At 37.1% G+C, this 17,121-nt stretch overlaps 1 protein-coding gene across 3 annotated transcripts in view; it reads right to left on the bottom strand.

Annotated features, from left to right (window-relative positions):
* The window catches only part of TENM2 (teneurin transmembrane protein 2), a 520,319-nt gene that overhangs the window by 66,411 nt on the left and 436,787 nt on the right, over positions 1-17,121 (bottom strand). For 2 of the 3 annotated variants that reach the window (XM_074155639.1, XM_074155638.1), the window contains 2 exons: positions 14,797-14,997; positions 13,068-13,280 (listed from right to left, as the gene is read on the bottom strand). In XM_074155639.1, coding sequence (XP_074011740.1) covers positions 13,068-13,280; positions 14,797-14,997 — 414 coding nt within the window. The remainder of the gene's footprint in view (positions 1-13,067; positions 13,281-14,796; positions 14,998-17,121) is intronic. The other variant, XM_074155640.1, reaches the window with a different exon arrangement.

The following is a 17,121-nucleotide window of genomic DNA, read 5'->3' on the forward strand; positions in this document are numbered from 1 at the left end:
TTGTTCACATTTGAGTGACATCTCTCCTCACATTTTATCTCAAGCAATAAAATACAATAAATAATTAAAATCTAGGGGCATATTCTGCAAATAACTTTTACGAAAGCTCCCATTTAATATCGATAGGAACATTCACCTTAAGAAATCAGATACTTTATGTACACCTTGCTAGAAATTTTTAAAAATACAGTGTTTTATCTCAGAAATGCTGAAAAAAAATCCTTAGTATAGCAGGGGAAACTGTAACCATAAAGGTTGAATAAACAGATGAAGTTTTAAATGGAAGGCAAACATGTTAAATTACCTCAATTCTGCTGAATAAGTATTTCCCCTTACAAAGCACCTCATATTTAAAACTTTCCACACAGTAACACTTCCAAATTAGGTAATAAGGATTTTAGGAATTTCACGGTAACTAGAAATACAAACACTGGTGAAAGAAGACAGACTTACTGAATTCTCTGTGTATGGAAAATGCAAAGATTAAAAGGAATGGAGGAATAATCAGGTGTTAAGAAGCACCACCTTCATTTTATTTTAACAAAATTTTATGTGATAGGAGAATATTAACAATTTCAGGAGACACTTCAGTGTATCAAAAAAATTTGGTATCTGACTGATATGTCATACGTAATTAAGTCTTTTTATAAAGGATATGAACTACTTTGAAATTAAGGAAGGGGGGGCTGACTAATTTTGATTCCCTTTTTTCTTCAGCATACAAGCAATCAAGATTGCTATAGAATACATAACAAAAGATTCCAATGAAAATTCATGAAACTGATAACATCTACAGGCCCCTCTGGATTTGAATTAAGGAAAGCTGCAACTGCAAGCGAATGCTTGGGCATCAGGATAGATTTATTCATTTCCCCCTCAGCCTTCTAGCTACATATGCAAGAATAACGCAGTAGTATATAAATTGTTTAGGCTTCTGGTTCATAAACATCTCCGTAGAGGAACAATGCAGAAACAATGAGCGCAGTCCTGTTCACACAAGCGTGACGTCTTCTGTAGTGCAACACTCACCTAGAATTTCCTTCAAGCAACCGTTGCCCTCTCAGCTCTCACAAACAGTGACCTTGACTCTAATAACCTGTTCTCTAAATATGGAAGGCTTTCTCTACTCTAAATCAATATTTCTGACTTATTTTGGAAAAAAAAGAGTTTCAAACATTCACAGGACACAATGAAGATATATATGGATTGGCTTCATGATAAAGAATCAATTAATAACGATCCAAGGGAGGCAATAACAAAAAGCAATTTTACCCCTAGTTTCCAAAGAAGTCAACAAAAAGATGCATTGGATATAAAAATCTATGTCACTATATGCTTCCCTCCCGCCCCCAATTCAACTATCTATTAACAATGCTGCATGGTGAGCAATGTCAACTTTCATTTCATATTCCTAACAAACTCCTATGCAGTAATTTTCTGTCTTAAGCCTAAAACATCTTTTCAATTTTTTTTTAAACAAGAAAAGGCATATTGTCATTATTTTTCCTGTACAGTTATCAAATTACTCTGAAAAAAAATAATGTAAGGAGTAGAACTAATCAGAATCTGTTAACATTTTGACAAATTCATATTGTGCTTTCACTTTTCAGGAGTAAACAATGATCCACGGCTTCCTGCTTTCAGTAATACTTTTCTTGTTCAAATGCAAGTGACTCTGCAATTTAAAAAGAAAATAGGGAAGAGGGAGAGAGACACCCAACTGCCTTTTCTGTAACTGCTTAATTCTGGGCACACTGACTTGCATTGTAAAACTGTATGCTATAATGCTAATTCCTCTATTAATTTCAGAGAGAAGTGACCTGTAACCCACCATATACACACTTTGCCTTGCTTTCCTAAAAGGAAAGCAAAGAAGTCAGACCAGTTTACGTGCTGAAAAGTTGATGGCACCACACTACATTAGGAACTTGAGTTCTACTCAGTGGTATTCCCAGTGGTTAAAACAAGTAGTCAGATTCTCTCATCTGTACTAATGTGTCTCTGGTTTTAGGAGAATCAGCATCTTCTGGGACATTCAGGGGTTTGTGTTTGTGCATGCTGAATTTACAAAAATAGCTTCACTGCTATTCTTGAGGAACTCTTTCCACAAGAAGCTCAGCAATCCCTTTTGTTTCCTAACAACTGGAAAATCACAGTATTCGAAGCAGCACTACTTTTCAGATTAATAAATCACCATGTTCTAGGTAAACATGTTATGCCTAAACTGATCTCTTTTTTTTGATAATTTGTTCTTTTGGCCAATTGTCATCTTAGTATTGTTTCTAGCCTAAAATCACAACCTAGTATTTTTTTTTTCACTACAAACTGATTTAGTTTATAATTAAAAAGAATAGTTTTAAATCATGATTACACCATTATATTTATTTTTTAGATAACAAACTATTACCATTAGTATTTCTCTTCAGAACAGGGACGGCATCTTGATGCACTGTCGTTCTTCAGCTCAGTTGTTCAGTGCTCTGAAAAACTGACTGTTTGAAGGCAAATTAAAACATATGTGGTCTAGACGCGGTATGAATCTTACTCATTTGTCACACTCAGGAATAACTTTACTCTTTCAACATCTACCAAAAAAAAAATCTCATCTGCAATTTTATGATTAATTGGAATGAATACAGAAGAGATTCATCTTTACTTTATATGTGTTTCTGTAAAAATACACTAAAATGTTACAAGTGTATATAGTTTTTAATTATATGACAGATTAACTGTCAGCTCATGTAGTTCAGTCTACCCTAATCACTCCAGAACATTTAAGAAAATACACTTAAACTTTTTCTTGCAGCTGTTTTGAATGGTATCTTGTTTTACAGCATTTTAAAAGCAGGCCACTGCCTATTGATGCCGAGTTGATCACCCCCTGCTTTGCGCTGGACTGTTACAAACTGTGAATAGAAACTAAAAATACAACGGGATTAGAAAAAAGCAATAAACACTGACATTGATTGGCAGTTTGTCAAGATTATGGCTCCCTATGTTAAGAATGGAGGAAACCCACAGTCTTTTAAAAGGCATTGTACAACAAAGAAAACAGGAAAGAGTTGAGCAGAAATTTGGTGCCATTATGTAAGCTGTGTTTGAGCGAACGCAGAAACTCTTTTACACTTGAACATCTGGGACTCACTGTATTGCTCCCAGTAACCAAAGAGACAGCACAAGAAAAGGCAATGAATCCCAGATGTTGGACATCGGTCATGGGCCATGGAACCAGCAGATTACAGTAAGGCAGGAGTAAAAGTATCTTTTAAGTTCAGTAGAATGGGAGGGAGGAAAAGCTTTACATGGATAAGCAGACAAACATGCCTCCTCTGCCTAAATTTCCATTAGGGATAATGTTACAATCCACATCAAACTGTAATTTTTGTGAAAGCAAAAGTTACTACTTTTCCATGAAAACTGCTTAATTGTTTAAGAAAGGTACTTATCTAGAGTGAAATATTTAAGTCAAGTGTGTAGCACCCAGTGCTAAGGGCGAGCTCTCAGATTTGAAAATCTTCAGGGAGGCAGATGGACCATGAATGCTTTCTGCTCTTACCCTGTTATTGAATGAAGAGAGAAGGAGGATAAATACAGTAACCTTAATTTCTCATGTCCCACTTTTCCTTCGGCTTTTAGTACTATGACTACGAACCGCTGCTAGATTAATGAGACAGCAGTATTGCTCTGTCTCTGTCTCTTCCAGCATGGGTGTGTTTTGAATACAACTGACAGAATGAGATGGACAGCTGTATGACAATCAATACTGTACCGCTGAAAATGCTACATAAATATGTCCTGGAAATTGCAGAAATCTAAACAGTTACAATTTTCATGGCAGTTATAAATTGGGTAATAATGACCCCAATATTACTGGTTTTAGTTATTACATTTCAGTTACATAAACAATGTTTGTAATTACTTTGGGCAAACAAGATATACTACATTATACGATGATTTCTGTTGGACAGAAAACTTTGCCTCTTTTTACATATATAGAAAAACTGTATTTAAAATGAAATAGAGTGAGGCTACCTTAGGAATAATCTCCAGAAGCGAAGTTACCCTAGTAAGCATTTCATAAGCAGGTCAGAATAGAAATGGAAAGAAAGAACAAAAGATCAGAGCTGAATAACAAATTTTATAAGAACTTTGTTCAATAAGAATGGCTCAAGTTACCTCATAGCTGGTATCCTGAACAAGTCCCCGCATTCAATCCTTAAGATCTTTTTAAAAATTTTCTTACTATGGGCTTTTAGTGAAAGAAGGACGTATCAATATTCAACATCAGTGTGTATTTCATCCTCAGTGAGTAGTTACTGCACAAGAGATAACTGACAGTTTAAAGAGAAACCTTTCAATAGTTTCGTTTTTTTCCCCAAAGCCCTAAATAGATCACACAGCAAAATCCTGAACTGACACTTCAGAAATGCTATGGAGACCATTTTTTCCTTTTTCTTTTTGACACTAATATTTTAATACAACATTAAACTAAGAAAATATTAAGTAGAGAGTTTCAAAAGCATCAAATATCTTAGGAACACAAACCTCTAACTTCTAATGCATCTTATTGCTAATTTGATACTATGTAGGAATTGGAGACAAAATTGACAAGAAGCTGCAAAGGTAAAGCCTTATGTCTGAATTGTTATTCCACAAAGTTTGCAGCAATCAGGCAAAACACATTTGGCTTCATTTGCATCTTCAAGCATGAAAGATTATGTGATACTGATACTGAAGATACAAGAATTACACTTTGAGAATGTATAAGCAAGAATTCAAGTGATTAAGAAAGAGATCTTTAACAAGGAGGGCTCAAAAGAATGGGCAGATATTGTTCTCTTTTGTAGCTGTTTCTTAAAAGTATAAATATTATATATATAAATTTTTACATATATATTTCTCAAGATCTGGTACTACATTTCTATCTATACAATCTATGCCGCTGACCTCTCACAAGCTTTCCTCTGTCTTTGCTGTTTTGTATCCAGCAACACCATGTAATTCACTCACTTGCTGAAGCTCTGCTTGACACCACAGGGTACAAAATAACATAGAAAACATTATCTGTGGAAGAAGAGGAGATTTCCTGGCGCTGTGAATACTCCTATGAACAGCAAAATCAGTTTTGCCCTTTCAAAAGTTAGATCAGCTGCCTGATTGATTGCCCTCCCCCTCTTTTTGTGGTCTTTTAAGAGTTCAAGAATTGGCCAGAAAATCAATATAACTCATGTAGAAGCCCCTCCAAAAGGAGAAAAAAGAAATGTGATTTTAGTTTGGGAAACTATTCACCAGTATCTGCTGGGTGCATCTTTGAAGTACCAGACAAAAACGCAGGAAGCTTTGCTGAAAACACACTCATTAAATTTTTTGGGCTAGAAAGGGAAGAAGCAAGGTCATGTTCTGCAAATATCCTATATATAGAGAAAGAAAAAAGCCACTCAAGTGTTCTGACACTGCACTGTGACATATTTCAATCATTTACAGGAAGCCCTCAGCAAAGAATGCAAACAGGAAAGTTCTTCCTCATGAATAAGCTTGCCTTTTAGCCAAAAAAGATCCCCAGCTTCCCCATGTAAATTCTGCAAATGAAAAGGAATTCTGTTTCTAAACTCTCTGAAAGTCAAACCACTCTCAATGTATACAAATCTCTACACAGAATATTTCCTTCCAAATATGTACACTATTATCAATTATCTTGCTCAGCTACGCTAAAGAAAGAGGATGCATATGGTAGTTCTGGATTCCTTAGTGCTACAGAAATTGTTTAGAAAGTTTACTCATCCCTGATACACAAAGTATCAAAATATATTTTAGCTACTGGGATAGAAATTTACAAGGTAAAAATGAGAAACAAAAATCCCAAACAAGAGCTATTTATACAGCATGTGATCTGGGGACTATACAGACAAGAGATTTTATTCACAAGTTCTGGAGGTGAAACAAAAGATGACACATTTACAAAACCAACAAAGCACCCCAACAGCAAATGCAGTTGGAAAAGATACAAATCATCATCTTTCCAGGAAGAAATTTCTAATTCCTTACCTACAGGGAACTTAGAATCATAGAATGGTTAGAGTTGGAAGGGACCTTAAAGATCACTGGGTTCCAAGCCCCCTGCCCTGGGCAGGGACACCTCCCACCAGACCTGGTTGCTCAAAGCCCCATCCAGCCTGGCCTTGAACACCTCCAGGGATGGGGCAGCCACAGCTTCTCTGGGCAACCTGAGCCAGTGCCTCATCACCCTCACAGTAAGGAATTTCTTCCAAATAACTAAATCTCCCCTCTTTCAGTTTAAAACCATTACCCCTTGTCCTATCGCTCCACTCCGTGATAAAGAGCCCTTCCCCATCTCTCCTGTAGCCCGCCCCCTTTAGGTACTGGAAAGCCATTATAAGCTCTCCCCTGAGCCTTCTCTTCTTCAGGCTGAACTTGCATCAGCAGCAGTGATGCTGGACTAGATGACCACTGGTCTAATTGACTAGCACATTTCCTTGGTTTTGGTTGTAAAATGCAACGTGATACAATGCAACATACATGACCAAAACGTCACTTTATAAGGAAAACTTCTACCTTGTGTGTCTCTCTATGCTTGCATGGCAGAAATGGAACGGTAAATTATGTGCAGAGAATGACAGAAATCTTTGAGAATCTCTCACATGAATTCATGAGGTACCTGCTACCCTTCTGTTTTGCTGCAGAGACGCACGGCAGGGAAACCACCCTGTCACACTCCAAATGAAAGCTCAACACCACGCACCTGAAAGACTGCATCACAGATGTGCTCATCAAGAAACCTGCTACCGGCTGTAAAAACAATAGGAGAACTCTATTATACAGGCGATGAACCTGAATCCGCAGATACAGAAACAGCCAGTGCCTCCAACGTTTTGGTCCCGTCATCACATATATTACTAACATATTTCTGTATCAGTAATGAAAAGTGGTCATGACCCAAATATTCTAAGCATTTTTCAAATAAAATGAAAAAATCCGTTCCTCCCTCTACAGAGCATACAATCTAAATTTCTGTGATCATCATTAGAGGGTTTTTTTTTATGCCTTGATAGGTTATAAACTGTTACAGATTAATTTTAAGTTAGAAGTGCATCAGAGAAGTCTAATACATCTAGCTCCTTCTAAATTGCTCTTTGTCAGATACGATGGCTTTCCACTGTCTCCTCCCACACACTTTCCATCTCTCCTGAAAATTGCCTCATCTTTGAATCATTACTGTTGTAATTACAACAAGAAAAATCAGTAGTAGAAGAAAAAATCTTTGACACAAAGAGCATTATCACGGGACAAAAATATCCTGCTGTATCCAAAGATAACACAATGCTGCATTATTAATGTTTCTATCGATTATTGACTTCATGATAAGGTAAAAATCTAAATCTTTACACTACATATGTGCTATTCCTTCTAGTCTACAAAAAACATAAACATGTCTAAAAGCTGGAAAGGGGGCATGGTCATCCCAAAACACTGGGGGGTGTGTGGAAATTTAGTAAATTTTTTTTTTAGTAAATACAGAGGTGGAATACTATCCATCTAGTGTTCAGCTGGGTGAGTCTTGGTACTTCAAAGAGAGAGGATTTGAAGTGTTCACCTACTGAGTGTAATATTTGCTCTTTGTTTGAAAGTTTTGGAGTGGCTCAACATATACATCGACAACCCATTGTTCTGCAAATACAGAACACAGAGATTAGTCTCCTTGATTGAACAAATGACCAATTCTACTTCTAAGAGCGGCATGAGATTCTTAGAGTGGTTGACCGCACAAATCTTAACATAGGCCATTATAAAATAAGGTACTTAGAAAGAATGCTTCCCTTTAAGCTCATTTAAAATAAGACTGGAAGAGAACTCATACAGTTCAATGATTTTCTACCCAGCTTTCTGCTCCATGGCAGGATGAACTACCTCTCTGCTATTCCCACTCCAACCATTCTATGATTCCATGATTCTGTTCCTGACAGATGTTTGTCTGAATTGTTAGAAGCTCCATTGATGAGGATTCCACAACTTCCTTAGACAAACTACTTCATTTACTATTAAAAGGTTTTTCCTAACAACGAAACCAAATCTCCCGTACTGTAACTTAAACTTCATATCTTAATCACCCCGGACACAGAGATTCCTCTCTTTTTCCTGCACATTTTTATGTATCTGAAAATTTTAAGTTATTTCCCACTGTGTAGGTGACAGGATCGAGGTTCTTTCAAATCTTTCTTCTGTATTCAAGACCCTGAAAACCGTGAAGCTAAGGTATAGGGCTAATACAGACTTCCTTATTTACTAAGGAACATGCCCTACCATTTGACATTTTCAGTACAGAGGCCAAGGACTCGGTAGAGGAAAGAGAGTGCCAGATCCCCACCTCTGCAGCTCAATTCTGAAAAGCGGTACCAAGGCCAGGAAGCAAAGTCTGCAGAGACTCACACATACATCAGCCCTGTTTGTGTTCTGCCTACCAGGGAGATAGATGGAGCTTCAGCTTCTATGGCCGTCAAAGGGGGTACAGCTCACTTGCATTGAAAATTTAAAAAAAAAAAAAAAAAAAAAGGGAACAGAGAAGAGCAGAATTGTCTTGATCGTAACCATTGTGTCCGTATTATAGAACATCCTTTACTACAAGCTTTTGCCACTTTGTCTGAAAACAGGAGTGCTCAACCTACCTCTACTGTGGAACGTGAGCAGACAAGAGCAAGGCTTTGGGAATATGACAGGATGCCACACAGAAAACCTCAGAGATCATCTTTTGGTGAGAGCTTACCTTACACGATACAGTATGTTTGTAGACTTGTAAATTTTACTCATAAATATTTAGGATTAAATCCTGGTTTCACTGGCCTCTCGGTGAGATTTTTACCAATGACTTAATAACAGTCGTATTTCATGCTGCAGGGATATGAATTACAGATGGAATAATGCTTTTCAAATGGTATTTTTGACTGCTTCTTAAGATCTCCACATATATCACTGTCCTTAGTACGCAGGCCTGATAGTTTATACAGGAACATCTTCCACAACAGTTTAAAGCCAACAGTTTTAAACATCCAAATATTATTTTCAGTGAAAGTAATGGATCTGTTTTATAACAGCACACTTTAACAACACTCAGATGATTCAAGGAAAAGCTAAATCCCCCATCTTAAAAATCCGGCATGAAATTGATTCAAGATTTAGCAACTGCTATATCTTAGTCTTCTGCTTTGTTATTAGTTTTCCAATATTTTTTCCCCTCATCTAGATTACCCTCTATTATTTAGCTATAACTTCCTCCATAATTGCAATCAATGAATAGTAATCACTTAATAAACATATCCTGACAGGTCTATTTTTGCTCTGGGAAAAGATTCATTTTCTTTATCATCACTCCAGCAAGCAATTTTTCTTCTTACCTTAAGTAGCAAAGTGAAATGTAGTGCTTAGTGTAGAGTTCTGCTCTGCTACATACAGCACCAGAGCAAGACCAGACACCACTCCTTTCATTTTTATATTATTTGGATAAAGATTTATCAAACTCTGTGTAATTTGGAATTTGCATTCACTGATTTTAATACATATTTCTGTTGCTGCGCGTAGGTAAAAGCTGCTTTGCACAAACAGCTTGTTAACACTTAGCTCACAGCTGCATTCCAGGATACCTTTCAGAGTGTTTTTCTTTAAATGCAGGCAATGTAGAAAGAAACTGCCTTTTTGTTAAATTTTTTTGAGCTTAGATACTCAACACTGAAATGCCAAAGAGTATGCATTCTGTCAACCATCTATAGTGGCGTAATTTGATATTAAATAGAATAAAATATCCTGAATGAACTTGGATACCTGCAGGCTGCTATGACGATTTCTTTTCCACTGCCATATGAATATAGTGCATGAAACTGGTAAAGAAACACAAACAAAAGAAAATGTATTTTGGGTTGTATATAGAAACCTGTTGGTTTTTTTTTCCCTCACAAATTAGATCAATTTGTTCTAAGTGGGCTTGGTCTAAAGTCACCGGAATCAAAGCAAGTTTTTCTACTGACTTCAAGAGATTTCTGACTGGTGTGGCAATAAATTGAAATTCAGAGTAAATAAACTGTCACACTTTTCTTCTTGAAGCCCATATGGAGAAATTCTCAAATGGCTTATGCTGTAAGCCTGGCCATTCTTTGCTCCTGGAGACCTAATATGGGTATTCAAAAATTCAAACTATGCACAAGGAAAGGAAAGATTCAAACTCTGCTACGTGCTATTTTACTCTGGTCTGGCCTGGCTTTGCTGTAGGACAAACGGACTATGCTGTTTGCCAAGTACCTTCCAAACAGGATGAAAAAAATGTCTTTGGATTAAAAAAAAAAAGAAAAGATTTAAAAAAAAAATACAAATCAAGGTTTGAATACATCACATTTGCATTACTGAATATTATCTTTTTAGGTGGACAATCCTCAGTGAGTAATTCTGATATTACATGGTCTCTCTACCTTTCAGCTGAAAGCTAAACCATAAAGGGAGCACTCTAAATTAAAATGAGTTTCCATAAAATATAAGTACACTTTAGTTCTTCACACTAATGTTTAAAACATCTTGAGGAACTCATCCTTGTTCTGAAGTATCAATTCATCCTAAGGACAAATTTTCCAGTCGTAACTTCTAGCACTTTTAGTACAAATACTGACAAAAAAAATTAGTTTTACCATCCTTATCCTCCAAACTCTTTCTCTGTTTCAACCCCACGTAACCCAGACCACTGGGATCAAGCTGAGCTGTCCCTCTGAACCCAATCCCATTTCTGGCATCACGCTTTGTGCTTTAGCAAATGACCTCACAATCAGGCCTGACGATATGAGCATATGAAAATTCCCACTAATACAGGCCTGTCACAGGAATATGTATCTGTCTACATACAACAGGCAACTTATGACTGCATAAATCATAGAATCATAGAATTATCTAGGTTGGAAGGGACTTTTAAGATCATCTAGTCCAACCATTAACCTAACTCTGATAAAAACCGTCACTAAACCATGTCACTAAGCACCATATCAACCTCTCTTTTAAATGCAAATGTATGATAACTACAGGGGCAAACTTAAATTTTTTGCCCTAGTCTCAGCTTTGCTGCAGGCAGACGTGCATTAAGTTTGAAGGAAATCTTTCTGATCCGTACCAAACAAAAAAGCTTATGCATATTTTAAGCACTTCAGCAGTATCACCCTTTCTCTGAAAAGAAAAATTGATTATATACATGAATAATAGGGAAAATATTTCACAGCTCTGAAAATTAGACTAAAAATCTCACTTCGGAGTTTACTAGTTTGGCTTGCCATTTTCAGAATTCTTTCAAGATATCAGTGCCAGGCATCTTTTTGTGTGCACAGTAATGAAGACTTTAAATACACTCAGTATCTCCAAACACCGGCTTATTAATAAAAGACTATAAAACAAAACAATTTTTGCACAAAGCAGCAACTTTTAAAATAAGCAATTGTTACACAATGTAATGCCAAAAAAATTTAAGTACTAGGCATTTTGTAAAGATCTGGGAAGTACTTAATACGAAAACAAAATGCCTGGATTAATCTAGCAGAGATACGTTCATACGAGGGAAGTCAGAAAGCAATTGTGAAAAAACACTCTGCATCTATGCTGGTGACAAAGTGTTCAGTCATAAAAGCTTTGATTTAAATCATATTAGCATAGCGTGGTGGAAGCATGCAGCACCACAACATCAAAGGATATGCCTCAAAAATACAGATCTATTTTTCTTTTTTTTTTTTCTTCTCTCCAATGAGAGTACACTTTTAGTTTCCAACTCATATGTGTATCAGAAATGGTTTGTATATCCAGGGAGAAATCAGAGGGGAATGAAAAAGAAAAACAGCTTGAGGGATGCAAGAATCTCACCATACTTTCAAGTAAAGAAATAACAATTCACTTGTAATAGGACTGTCCCATTAGGGTCCCTGATTGCCATGAAAATCTCAATTGACCTACTTCTTTTCTTTGTTAAATTTACCACTTTAAGATAATTAAAACAATTTGGCCTTGGATTTGGACACATTAGGTATCTTTTAAGGTATACCTCACAGCCCTCCAAACATTCTTCAGAGAAAAATACTCTCACCTGAATCTCACATTGTCCTAGCAGCTGGATGCTCTTGTTCCAGATAATTTTGCTCAGAAGAGATGTGACCACTCAGAATTTCCTAGTTTTGATTACAGCACAGGGGAAATCACAATTTTTTCCTTTGTTCTCAGTAACTTTTCAAAACAATACAAATATACTACCTGACTGCTTGTAGAGACGAAATAAAGAACTTGATTTAGGAACAATTAATTTCTCTTCAGAATAAATTTTCAAGCAGGATAATTGAGAGGCTATAGAACATCATTGCTTTGCATAAGTATAACCTTTTTGAGCTTCCCAGGCTGACGCATCACAGCTGAGATGCCATCGTGTTAGTCACGGCGCTCTGCGTGATGCCCGCGCTGCAGTGAGCAGCGGTCTATTAGGGAAGGGTAGAGCCACACGCTGCAGTGCCACCAAGGCCCTCCCACGCTGAGATCCTCTCTATGCAAACACCATGCCCACTGCCACAGCACAACGCAGGAGAATGCTGGGCAGCTATTTCTGTAACACCGGGAACACTTATTCCTCCCCAGCTTGACCCTGCTCTGCGTGGTGACGGCGGGGATGTGTTTCAGATGTGATGTATAATAGCAGGAGAGCACTGATGCATCAGAGCAGGAAATTAAAAAAGATGCCACTCACACAAAGGAATGTTTAGTTAAGTTTGAAAATCTTGGCTCAGATGATACCGTGATGGACCATTTGTTACATCTTTACTTACTAATGTTCATTGGCTGTGGAATTTGTTGTTGGATTTTTTTTTTTCTCTCTACAAATCAGTTTGTTACTGATTTTAAATGATTCCAAGAGCTCATCTGCATTTCACCCAACACATTTTTAGTCAGAGATAATACTTGAAAGCACTAGGGTCCTTAAAGGAACAGCCTATTACAATACACAACAGTAACTATGTTTCTACGATTTATGAAAAGAAAGCAATATGTGCCTGTTTCGGTGCCTGTCGTTTGCCTACCAATGGTGCAGTGCTCCCCATTCCAGCCCTCTCTGCATTCACATTTCCCATCTTTACAAGTTCCGTGCTCCGTACAACGGGGATGACACACACGCTGGTCACAAGCCACTCCTGTCCACCCTTCTTCACAGCGACATGCTCCGCCAATGCACACCCCGTGAGTGCCACAGTCTACAGAGCACACTTCTGGGAGAAGAGAAGAACACGGGTTAGAGGTAGCTCATGCCAGCGGCAACGGGGCAGAGGCAGCAACCTACACACGAAGGGAAAAGTGGGTAGAAGAGTCAGGCTTCGGCTGAAAAGTGCACACTGTCAAAAGCTGGGCTGGTCATATTCAGTTCAAAACCAACATTTAACTTTAAGTGAAAGACAAATGAAATTGTATTAAAAAGCAATTTTAAGAAAATCTGTTAGCGTACGTTGGGAAACCTGCAGTAGAGCTGCATCCCCTATTCAGATACAAACAAGTTTCAGAGGCAGCTTCCTCGGCACCTGCCAGTCGTGCAGAAGGGGAGCACGTAGCTCTGTTTTACTCAGACCTGGCCCTCTGCTGATCTTGATACAGACATTGATTTGCTAAGAGTGAGACTGAAACTCACCTAAAACTCATTCAGCGGAGAACGGTGACAATTCAGGGTCACTTAGATTCTAGGAGTGACAGGTAAAAGAGGCTTTCACGGGAGAGCTTTTGGAATCCTATTACTGACATGGTCAGTTCTCCAGTGTCTCTACTGCTCTCTGCCAGCTGAAGTTGTAGAAGAGCAAAGAGAGGGGTCTCTCGCCTCATGCATCACCAAAGAAATTGACAGCGAAACTCTCATTCATTATTTTTTCTGGCTGCTGATGCATGAAGCAGAAAATACACTTCTTGATATTCATTTCACTGATGGGGTATTCTAACTCATTAATCTCAAAAAATACATGAATAAGTGTGAAAACTGTAAATATTATTTTGAGAGACGTGCTTATGACCTGCAGCTCTGTCTCAAGGCTCATCTTACAACATAAATGTAAAATTCCCAGTACTTTTTCCCCACAAATAGAGCATTTGCTGTCTTGTCAAAACTGTTTTTTTCTCTTTAGCTCCTTCTGTTAGAGTAATCAAGTTTTACAACTGTAGCTTTGGAGAGGATGAAATTTTTTAGCCTATACTTTGGTGCCTGCTTTTTAGTGTCTCTTGCTCTAAAACTGTTTTGTTTTTTTTTCCCTAAATATTCCATGTACCACTGAAAAGGGAAAAATACCCTTTATTTGAAAAGAGATTTTTCTGTTCTGTGATGTTTTTCATAAACAAGTAGCATTTTGATGCGCAGTAAAGCAAACCCATATTAACTGTAGTGTTCTCTATTCCCCAAATGTTATAAACATATTTATAAAGTATGGAAGCTTTCGTTTACAGTTGGGAAGCAGATGTGAAGCACTGAGGTAACTTTTTCAGTCCCAACGAAGGTCAGTATTAGAATGAAATAGGAACTCCAAACCTGCATTGCCCTCACTCTCCAGCTGACAGTCCCAAATTAAGAATGTCACAAAAAATAGCGTCTAAGATATTTACATACAGCTTCCCAATGTAACTAAACAGGACCAAACAAGTTCCAAAGACAATTTTCTGAATTATTTGCATTTCAAACTTGCCATAGATATTAACATTATAACAAAAGAGGAACATTATTGCAAAATCAGGATAAAATGTTTTTCTTACCGACGGAGCAGTCAGGACCCATCCAGTTGGGGTCACAGGTACAGAGCCCCGTGTCAGACAGGTAGGTACCGTGGCCACTGCACTGGTCTGGGCACTGCGCTCGGGGAAGCTCACAATTTATTCCACCCCAACCCGGGCTGCAGAGACATTCTCCATTCACACACACACCGTGGTTGGAGCACGTTGGATCTAAGCAATCAACTGCAGAAGAAAACAAAAACAATGGAGAGAAAGGTCAGTTCACACAATATGCTGTTTGGAAAACATGCCGATGCGTGCTCTGAGAAGTTTTTATCACTGTGATAAATAAAGCAAATTGATGTAGTTCTTCAAGTCACATTAACACCTGGTTTGAGAATGGGAAAGTAATTTGTTTTACATTAGCTCCAAGTAAAACAGGGTGTGACTGAACAAGTAAAGCTTACTGCAGGAATGCTGCAATGAAGAAGCACAAAGAATTAAAAATAACTCTTGAAATATATGTAATGAGTTCCACACATAAAGCATTCACGTGGGGACATTTCTTCTGAAATACATTGAAGTTCCAATGACTCATGTACTACATTTAAATAACAAATAAAAAAATAACTGAATAAATCACACATTTTAAAGGATATTTTTCTCCGGAGTATCTTCATCAATACTGCTATTATCAGTATTGAAATGCTAGAGCATTGCGAGAATAACGTTATGATATCCACTTTAAATACCTAGAAGTCAAAATATCAGTGGCTTTCAGCTTCACTTAGACTCCTAAATTATTCAGGCACTTCTGAACATCTGATTCGTGTTCCATTAGTAGCTGAACTGTGAAACTGAGAGTCCCAGTTACTTCAACCCATATTCCAACCAGCAGAAAATACTTCTTAAAGAAATAAAGAAGAAAAGAGATTTCATCTTTTCTCAATCCAGAAACAACAGAGTAAGAAAGTGAAAATAGTTATGATGGAAAATCATCCAATGAAATTTCAGTTGCCGTTTCAATCCTGATAAAAAAGGAATGTTGTGAGCTGTCTTTCAAATAAACTCTATCAGTAACGTTATGGTTTTCCAAATTTTTATCTTACATCACAAATTTGTATAAGTTTATTACGCTCTACTGCAAATACCAACATAGAGGCTTCACCAACTGCCTTATGCTGTGGAATTGAGGGCCAAGGTCAAATTCATGTCCTAAATAAAATGAATTCATCTCATGACTGGTATATATTAACTCACAACAGAAGGCCCGAGAATGATTGGCATTCCCTCTCGCAGCTCCAGGAGGATCTGAGTTTATAATGAAAGTGATTTATCTCTCATCTTTTCCAAACTGATCCTTCTAAATTAAGGCAGAGACATTTTCACTCTACCTTATGTGAACAATACTTGATCTTTCAAATCTCAACTTTTCTATAAACATAGAGTCTTGTCAAATTATTTTATGTAGTTGCAGAACATTTAAAGTAAGTATATAGATTAGATACAACACAGAGGACTGAGGCAGGCACATTTAGAGATGCAATAACACAAGTTATCAGAATCGTTTTGATTTTAATTCAGATTACAGTAGTACAGGAACAAATTACTATAACATTTCTTGTAAGATTTTCATTTTAATGATGACACTGGCTACAGGTTTTTTTCTTTTAAGATTTAATGCTTAGTTAATTGGACATGAAAATATGAAAATGTAATTTCATATTTATAGGTAAATCAAGATTGTTTTGTGGTTCAGTCTGGATAAGATTTGATAAATTAATAAATTGTTGTAAAATTATCCAGAAAGCTTGTCCTGTGCTGTTATTCCTTCTTGGTGTTAACAAAATTAGAAACCATCCAAAGTTTAGAGTATGTCTTTCATACTATTTCTGTTGAACCCAGTAGACACAGAGCTGCAATAAACGAATCTTATTGAATAAAATCAATAAAGAACACAAAGATTTAGGTCCATTTACTTTTAGGATGAAGGTTACTTTTCTTCCTCCCAAATCCAGTCTATTCCTTTTCTTTTAGATGATATTTTAATGGAAAATTAAAAAGGGTATATGTGTATAACATTGCATGTGGCAGGACAGCTAACTTTAGGAGATAACTGATGAGTCCTAATGCACTCTCAATTTCAGAAATGTATCATCTTCCTTCTCAAATGAAAGTATTAATGAAAGCAATGTGGAACATATGAAAACCACCACCTTCTGCTACATAAACTGTCTTCCCTCTGTCCTGAATTACAGTATTCATGCAGCTGAGACTTATTTCCACAGACTAAGCCTATCAATACCCCTAAGCCCCCAATCTCCCTTGTTTTATAGAATAACGCAATAACCCCCTTTGTTGTTCTAG

Source organism: Numenius arquata, chromosome 11 (assembly GCF_964106895.1).
Source record: "Numenius arquata chromosome 11, bNumArq3.hap1.1, whole genome shotgun sequence".
NCBI classification, from domain to species: Eukaryota; Metazoa; Chordata; class Aves; order Charadriiformes; family Scolopacidae; genus Numenius; species Numenius arquata.